Raw genomic sequence first — 9,571 nt, 5'->3', positions numbered from 1 at the left:
CCTCTTTTTACTCTGTTCTTCAATGGTCGAGACCCCCACAGGACCACTACAGAGCAGGTATTATTTGGGTGGTGGATCATTCTCAGCACTGCAGTGACACTGTCATGGTGGTGGTGTGTTAGTGTGTGTTGTGCTGGTATGAGTGGATAAGACACAGCAGCACTGCTGGCGTTTTTAAACTCCTCACTGTTACTGCTGGACTGAGAATAGTCCACCAACCAAAAACATCCAGCCAACAGCGCCCCATGGGCAGTGTCCTGTGACCACTGATGAAGGTCTAGAAGATGACCAACTCGAAAAGCAGCAATAGATGAGCGATCGTCTCTGACTTTTCATCTACAAGGTGACCAACTAGGTAGGAGTGTCTAATAGAGTGGACAGTGAGTGGACACGGTATTTAAAAACTCCAGCAGCGCTGCTGTGTCTTATCCACTCATACCAGCACAACACACAATAACACACCACCACCATGTCAAAGTCACTGCAGTACTGAGAATCATCCACCACCCAAATAATACCTGCTCTGTGGTGGTCCTGTGGGGGTCCTGACCATTGAAGAACAGGGTGAAAGCAGGCCAAAAAGGTATGTAGAGAAATAGATGGACTATGGTCAGTAATTGTAGAACTACAAAGTGCTTCTATATGGTAAGTGGAGCTGATAAAATGGACAGTGAGTGTAGAAACAAGGAGGTGGTTTTAATGTTATGGCTGATCGGTGTATATATATATATTCCCCCTTTTGTGCTAAAGAGGGATCCTGGTAATGCCCCAAAATGCCCGATTTTTGCTAGAGTCCAGAATTAACATCTAGAAATGATCATAATAAAATAAATGGAAGCATGTTTTTAGCATTTCAGCCAGCAGTGTTCACTTGGTCAGTTACTATTTTCTTCTGTCAGCGCAACTGGAAGACAATATCGAGAATATAATAATAATAATTACTAAATTATATATATTTTTTAAGATAAAAAAAGAAATTAATTCTAAAAATAAATTGGACACTTTCTATAAACATGTAATGCTAGTTGTAATAATAATAATACTAATAATCATAATAATCTGTACACATTTTGCAGCCCCTAACCCATGATGGACTCACAGTTGACGTCTTTAAAAACGAAACATTGAAACTAGGATCATTCCCAACACTAAAAGCTAGCAGTCACTAAGATTTACCATATCGACAACATTAACAATGTTTTTAGAAATGCGCTACCACTTCTTTAGATTCTATTGAAATAAAAAAGGGTTTCACAGTATCATAGAGTAATTGTCCATTTAAATAAAACTGCTATAAAATACTAACATTAAATTAAAAGTGAGAGAACGTCCTAGCTGTAATCTATCTGTTTTTATCACTGGTTTAATCTTTTAAAAACTTTTTTTTTTGAAAAAGTAAAACATCCTTTAACAGAGAGAAAGAGAATAGATTATTTACCCCTGCTCTCTCTCCCCGTCTCTGTTTTCCTTCAGCACCCTTCACCCATTTGCACCCTTATTAGTCCCTCACTACACTGGTGTGGTTTTCCTGTTCAGCGTGTTGGAGTTGCTTTCCGGTTTGGTCAGCCTGTCCAGTGTGCCCATTCCTCTCTCCCTCTCCACGGTCGAGGAGGTGAACGGCGGTGGCTGTGATGAGGGCGCTGAGTTTCCACTGGATGAATTCTGCACGGGATTGTGGGACTTAAGAGACGGCAGGGTGCCACTCATCATCATGGCCGCTCCGCCGGCGCTATCTTTGGGAAAGCAGTTGTGTAACTGGTAGAGTGTCGCGCGGTCGACTGTGCCGTACAGCGGGGGTGCACCCAGGGTCCCCAGTGCACCCAGTTTGGGGTCTCGTGACAGCGTGTACAGCGAGATGTCGCCTCCAGGCAGGGCCGAATGCGAACGCGAGTGTGGATTGGGCAGTGTGGATACAGAGACGGGCCCCTGCGAGAGCAGTGCTGAAGGGGGCAGGCCGTAGCTTTTGCTTCCCGGGGGACCGGCTGCAGGCGAGGGGTCCCGTGAGCCCCGCGACGGTTCGGTAGAGCGCGAGCTGGACCGTGAGGAGCGGCGGCGGAAACGGTAGCTGGGTAAGCGCAGCACGGCGTGTGTCGTGCTTTTAAAGATGTCGGTGCGTGACCGGCAGCGCAGCTCCTTGTTCTTTTCGATGTAGATGTTGACGGCCAGGACGCCCACCATTTCAGCCAGGATGAAAGACAGACCACCGAAGTAGAAGGACCAGCCGTACGAGTACTGCCATTTTTTATCCTCATCTTTCTTTGGAGAGATGTCGCCCAGCGCTGCTGAGATGTACACGATCACACCGATGATGTTGCTTAAGCCTGCAGGGTTAAACACAGGTTTTTAGGACATTTAGAGGTGTCCCTTGTGCTAATCTAATTTACTGCCTCAGGCTTATGTTACAGACATGAAGCACCGTTCTAATAAAAAATGATAACAGCGATGAAAAGAATCTCAAACCTGCAGCTACAAAGAGAATTCCAGCTCCCAGGATTATGTTCCTTTTGCTTTTGTAGAAACGACTGGCAGCAATGCACACGCCACCCATTAGCAACAAAATGGCACTTAAAATTGGGAAGATGTTTGAGGCTCGAACCACTCCTGTAATGACAGGGAAGGTGGAGATAAAAAGGGCAGAGATAGATTTATGTAATAAGAAAATAAAACATTTGCATTAAGATGATAAAACTATAAAAATGTAATAAAACATTTACATTTTTGGCATTTAGCAGATGCTTTTATCCAAAGTGACTTACAGTACTGTGACAGTATACAGTCTAAGCAATTGAGGGTTAAGGACCTTGCTTAGGGGCCCAACAGTGGCAACCCGTCAGTGGAGGTTCTTGAACCAGCGACCTTTCAATTACTAGTCCAGTACCTTAACCACTAGGCTTCAACTGTCTAGTTATATCCTAGATATGAGACGGCACGAAATAAGGATCAAAACTTTGCAGAACTAAATATGAAAAACTGTAATTATTTTAAAGCTTTTGCTTAATTAAGTCACATCTTTGCTATGTAGGTGTGTTTCTAGCTCAAGGTACTTTTTCTCCAAAGTCCGGGACCACATCCAGGACCAGCTTTCCTGGCACAGTTGGAAGAAATGCTGTATAGATATCATTAAACTGCAAACAAATATGTATTTATGTATCTACGTGCATGTGCATTTAAAATACAAGCCACATTAACTGACAGTGGGGGCGTCACGATGGGTAGCACTGTCACCTCACAGCAAGAAAGTGCTGGGTTTGATCCCTAGGTGGAGCAGTCTGGGTCCTTTCGATGTGGAGTTTGCATGTTCTCCCTGTGTCTGCGTGGGTTTCCTCCGGGAGCTCCGGTTTCCTCCCGCAGTCCAAAGACATGCAGTCAGGATAATTGGAGATACTAGGAATTGCCTTTAGATGTGTGTTTGTGTGTGTCTGCCCTGTGTTGGACTGGCACCCTGTCCAGGGTGTTTCTGTGTGTCTTGTGCCCATTGAGAGCTGGGACAGACTCCAGCACCCTCAAGTCCCTGATTAGGAAAAGTGGCTTAGAAAGTGAGTGAGTGATGTTCAACAAGTTTCCTATGACAGATTTTATGTCATATAAGTGGTGGCACTGTGGCTCAGTGTGTAGCACTGTCGCCTCACGGCAAGAAGGTCCTGGGTTCGATTCCCAGGTGAAGCAGTCCGGGTCCTTTCTGTGTGGAGTTTGCATGTTCTCGCCGTGTCTGTGTGAGTCCCCTCCGGGAGCTCCGGTTTCCTCCCACAGTCCAAAACGTGCAATATTAAAGATACTAAATGGTCCATGACTGTGTTTGACATTAAAACTTGAACTTATGAATCTTGTGTAGACTGTAATTGCCGTTCCTGTTATGAATGTAACCGAAGAGTGTAAAACATGATGTTAAAATCCTAATATAATAAAAATAAATAACTGACAGCTGCATAGAGATTCCCTTTAACTGCATTAACACAGAGCAAGAGAAGAAGAATCTCTTACGTAAGACGTACTCTGCTCCATCGTGGTCAAAGTCGGCATCTTCTGGGAAGTGGTTAATCTGAGAGCACACACCTCGCTTTACACCTGCATAGAAGACACAGAGAAGCGGCATCAGTCAGCTCTGTACCATGGAATATTGCAGTGTTGATCTAAATCACGTTCTGGGAGCTTTCAGTAAAATCTACCGTATTTTCTGGTTAAAATGTCTCTGTGGTTTCGCAAATGCATTTAGCAGGCAATCAGTTAGCCTAACAAGATGATCTAAATAGCTCATGTATATGTGTGTTTGAGATTTGGCTTTATACACAACACCACAGGCACTGACAGACTGTATTTGGTTACATTTGACATCTGTAAGCTTCAACTAAAAACCTTTTAAGATACCGTGATTACATCACTGCAATTTTATTAAGCTTACTAAGCTAACACAGTTAGCTTCAGGCCATTCAAATCAATGGGTTGAGGCGGGACAACCTGCTATCATGCCAGCTAATTTGTTCCTCTGTGTTCCGTAAACGGTTAAACTGTCACGGACAAGCCCGAATGTGCAAATAAATGAAACTTTTATACAAATTTTAAATCAATGAGAATTCATATACATTTAAAAAGAAAGTTCGTTGCTCCGTATCCCTTCGCCATATTTGTCATTTTTTGTGAGAAAAGTTGTGCCGTAAGGAAGCATTGGATGCTCCCTCGTTATTCAGGTCAGATCATCAATTGAAATAAGGCATCTTATAAGGCAGCATTTTAAGGTATCCAAGAATTTGAACAGCCTTCTTCTCAGGAGTGTAGGATGATATAAAATGCATCTATGCAGAGAGATCACTAGGTTTTCGAACAGACCCATTAGGTTTTGTATACTAGCATACTGGATGGTTCAAAACATTCAAACAGTAAAGCTGGTGCTTGGGTGGCAGCTGTAAAAGATGCCAATACACATGACATTTCAAACTCATGAGTTCAAATCTCACTTCTGCTACCGGGAACCTATACAGACAAAGATTGGCCTGCCGAGGGTGGGAATACTGGAGGGGATTCCTCATGACTGCTGCAATTATGACCTCTGCTGGCTGATCGATGCCGCTTGCACAGAATTGAGGGATGTTTGTTTGTTACCTTTATATTTTAGTTATAAACAGTGAAGGTGGGAGGAGTAGTAATCGGTCGTGTCTGAGAGACTGAGAGACGCTTACAGTCCGGATTCAGCGCCATCTGATTTCTACCTTTTTGGAAGCTCAAAGAAGCTTTAAGGGGAAGCTTTATGTGATGATGATGTGAAAGCAGCACTTTTTCCTGATGGCATTAAAAAGCTGGTACGACGCTGAGAAAAATGCATCAGAAGATGACTATATAGAAAAGTAATTTGTTTTTGAAATTTTTAATAAATAGAGTTGAAAGAGTGTGGAAACTTTTTGAAGAACTCTCGTGTATATGTTTTCAGTCTTATGTTAAGGAAATTGATGATTATTTCTGTATTATCTTGTGTGAGAGTTTTTTTTTATGTATTGGGCAATTGTAGACTTTGGAAATGAGGGATATTGAAGATCGGCGCATGACTCTCCATATGAACCCGTCTCATGCTGGTGAAAAGAATGCACGTGTCGGAGGGGGTGTTTATTAGTTACAGCCCTACAGTCAGAAGTAGAGGTCTGCAGCAGTACTGGAAGTTAAATGCAATCGGGTAACTGGATATGACTAGATTGGGAGGAAAACCTCACCCCCTGCACGTGGATTAGAGTGAAGAGAGCCCTGGAGTCATGCAGGATATCTACTCGCTCAAGTGCTGAGGCACAACTGCTGCCACACAGACTGATGCTCTATGAAGACTGATCTGTGGTAACAGATAATTCAATAGTGTGATGCTGAGACGAGACACGACAGAAAGAAGAACGACTATTCGGAGAGATTTTTAAGGACGGTTTTTCTGTTTTTGAGCTTTTCTCAGGCTAGAATGCACAACAGTGGGTTGAAAATGGTTTGGAACAATGGTAATACTACCGATGACAACATGACATGCATGATAGAGATCAGGAGACGCCTCTGTTTAAAGCACCAATCAGCTATTGGAAATGAGAGCTTGGCTGTGTGTTCTGACCTTGCACTCGTATCTCTGAGACCCATGGACACATAAAATCAGCTCATTGACTCACACACTCAAATCTCACATCCTACAGTGTTAATAGAAACTAATGGAGAGACAAAATGACAGCCATCACGTATTTTTGGACGGACTAAAGTCAAAGGCCCTGTCTGTGTCCCCACACCCCACTGTCTCTGGATAGAAAGTAATGTAAGTGGCGGCGAGCTTGGCATTCATTATGCAGACTCAATATGGGTCCTCTTTCCACTTCACCTACTCTCAAAGACGCCACTACTTAGCATTCATTTTAGCTCCAACCCCAGAGACAAAAAGGATTACTTGACCTCTAAACTGTGCCAATATCACAACACTGCAGTCACTAAGGAAAAGGAAGAGAGGGTGCAAAAAAGAGGGAACAAAAATATTAAAAACAGTCATAAAGAGATAAAATGGGTGTAAAATATAGCAAGAAAAAGATGTTTTAATATTAAGAAAATGAAAGACAGATTATGCAAATACAAGAGAAAATGAGAGACAGAAGTGCAGTATGGACGAGAGCTTATCTCTAATTGAATGCTTTGTTATCAAGAAGCTTAGCCATAAGGCTAAATTAGCAGCGTACGGCGGCTGGGTACAGGCTTAAAGAAGAATGAATGTTATGAGAACTTGAGCCGTTAAAATTGCCAAACAGTTTATGACTGCCATCCCCTTTGGGTCTAGGCATCCAGATAAATTTAGCGCAGTGCTTTAATTAGCCTGTCAACGTTTTCTCATCACACTATGCACATTTAAAAATATCTTATACGTGAATGTAAATATATATACTGATCAGCCATAACATTAAAACCACCTCCTTGTTTCTACACTCACTGTCCATTTTATCAGCTCCACTTACCATATAGAAGCACTTTGTAATTCTACAATTACTGACTGTAGTCCATCTGTTTCTCTACATACCTTTTTAACCTGCTTTCACCCTGTTCTTTAATGGTCAGGACCCCCATAGGACCACCACAGAGCAGGTATTATTTAGGTGGTGGATCATTCTCAGCACTACAGTGACACTGACATGGTGGTGGTGTGTTAGTGTGTGTTGTGCTGGTATGAGTGGATCAGACACAGCAGCGCTTCTGGAGTTTTTAAATACCAGGTCCACTCACTGTCCACTCTATTAGACACTTCTACCTAGTTGGTCCACCTTGTAGATGTACAGTCAGAGACGATCGCTCATCTTGGTCATCTTCTAGAGCTTCATCAGTGGTTACAGGACGCTGCCAATGAGGCGCTGTTGGCTGGATATTTTTGGATGGTGGACTATTCTTAGTCCAGCAGTGACAGTGAGGTGTTTAAAAACTCCAGCAGCGCTGCTGTGTTTTATCCACTCATACCAGCACAACACACACTAACACACCACCACCATGTCAGTGTCACTGCAGTGCTGAGATGGATCCACCACCTAAATAATACCTGCTCTGTGGTGGTCCTGTGGTGGTCCTGACCATTGAAAAACAGGGTGAAAGCAGGTTAAAAAGGTATGAAGAAAAACAGATGGACTACAGTCAGTAATTGTGGAACTACAAAGTGCTTCTATATGGTAAGTGGAGCTGATAAAATGGACAGTGAGTGTAGAAACAAGGAGATGGTCACAAATGTTATGCCTGATATACTGTATATGTATGTGTGTGTGTGTGTGTGTGTATTATTTTATATGCAATCAAACATTTACACTTTAAAAATACAATCATTTGATGACAAATAACACATGTGTTAAATCAGTCTGACCTCATTTATTGTGTACACAGCTGGATTAGTGTTTTTTAATGCATTTTTTTTATTTCCTCACAATCTAGTCGTATCCAATAACCTGATCACATTTCACATGGTGCAGTAGCTGACCGCTTCTTTTCACCTACACAGAGATCCGTATCGTGCATGGAGAAGCACGAACTGATCTTCATTATCCCTCTCTGTGCAGGCGGCATCGATCAGCCAGCAGATGTCGCAACTGCAGCAGTTATGAGGAAACCCATTTGTCATTCCCACCCTCGGACAAGCCAATCATTGCCTGTACAGACGCCAGACCTGATTTGAACTGGCGAGTTCGAGATGTAAGCTCTATTGTGCTAGCGTGTTTTACAGCTGAGCCCCCGAGTGCACAACTGGGTCAGTGTTAACAAAATATCACAAATCACATCTGAGCACTTTTACATTCTATACAAAAGGAAAAGATTTATTTATTATCATCGTCAGGGCTGCACACGGCTTGTGTGGCTGCTGCACAGTAACAATATTTTGTGGAATGTAGTATTTAATGAAATTAAATAATAATTAAATGTTAGTATTGCAGAGGTTCATATTTATTTAAGCTGTTATGCTAAATTGGTCTTATAATATAATAATATAATTAACGTAATTGTTTGCTATAATCAATATTTTAGACATTTTTTAACAAGCAGACAAACAAATGTGCATTTTATATGCAGATCCCGATCACTGAATAAAACTGAATAAATCTAATTTAAATGTATATTTCTAAGAACTAATTATTATTGTTACTATTATTATTATTATTATTATTATTATTATTATTATAAGACAGGCGATAGACTGGAGACCTATGTAGGTTGTTTCCTACACTTCACCCAATGAATTAGACCTACCGTAACATGATAAAGTGGTGGTAAAACAGACAATAAATGAATGAATTAATTAATTAATAAATGAAATAATATTTATAAAAATTGACAAATAAGTTGCAAAAAAGGTTTAATATCCAAATAATATATTGAACATTTCAATTAACTAACACCAATCAAAGAATGACCCAGTTTGCATTTTCAATACCACTAAATTGCATAAAAATAATAATAGTGTCTTTGATATTAACGTCATTATACAGTTTTAAGCATTTTACCAAATGTAAATGTATTAAACAAATGTATTTAGTTGTTTCTCTGATTAGAAAAAAATGCAGAGATACATTATCATATTTTTTAGGTTTTTAAACCAAGCAACAAATTATTTTATTAATTAATTTATTTTATCTTATTCTAAAAACCTCTGCACAAGCCCAGGACCCCTCAACATTAAATACAATATATAAATACAATATATAAATACAATCTACACCGACCAGGCATAACATTATGAGCACTGACAGGTGAAGTGAATAACACTGATTATCTCTTCATCACGGCACCTGTTAGTGGGGGGGATATATTAGGCAGCAAGTGAACATTTTATCCTCAAAGTTGATGTTAGAAGCAGCAAAAATGGGCGAGCGTGAGGATCTGTGTGAGTTTGACAAGGTCCAAATTGTGATGGCTAGATGACTGGGTCAGAGCATCTCCAAAACTGCAGCTCTTGTGAGGTGTTCCCAGTCTGCAGTGGTCAGTATCTATCAAAAGTGGTCCAAGGAAGGAACAGTGGTAAACAGGCCAGGGCTCACTGATGCACGTGGGGAGCGAAGGCTGGCCCGTGTGGTCCGATCCAATAGATGAGCTCCTGTAG

The 9,571-nt window shown here is 41.3% G+C and overlaps 1 protein-coding gene across 1 annotated transcript in view; it reads right to left on the bottom strand.

Annotated features, from left to right (window-relative positions):
- Positions 1 to 1,299: 1,299 nt before the first annotated feature.
- cacng8b (calcium channel, voltage-dependent, gamma subunit 8b) overlaps positions 1,300 to 9,571 on the bottom strand; it is a 33,903-nt gene continuing 25,631 nt past the window's right edge. The window contains exons 4-6 of the mRNA XM_062991760.1: positions 3,982 to 4,065; positions 2,461 to 2,601; positions 1,300 to 2,321 (exon numbers count right to left, since the gene is read on the bottom strand). Coding sequence (XP_062847830.1) covers positions 1,510 to 2,321; positions 2,461 to 2,601; positions 3,982 to 4,065 — 1,037 coding nt within the window. The 3' untranslated portion in view covers positions 1,300 to 1,509. The remainder of the gene's footprint in view (positions 2,322 to 2,460; positions 2,602 to 3,981; positions 4,066 to 9,571) is intronic.

This window comes from Trichomycterus rosablanca, chromosome 3, assembly GCF_030014385.1.
Source record: "Trichomycterus rosablanca isolate fTriRos1 chromosome 3, fTriRos1.hap1, whole genome shotgun sequence".
Lineage (NCBI taxonomy): Eukaryota > Metazoa > Chordata > Actinopteri > Siluriformes > Trichomycteridae > Trichomycterus > Trichomycterus rosablanca.
Note: the sequence above shows the minus strand (reverse complement) of the source record. Positions and strands in the feature narration are given on the sequence as shown.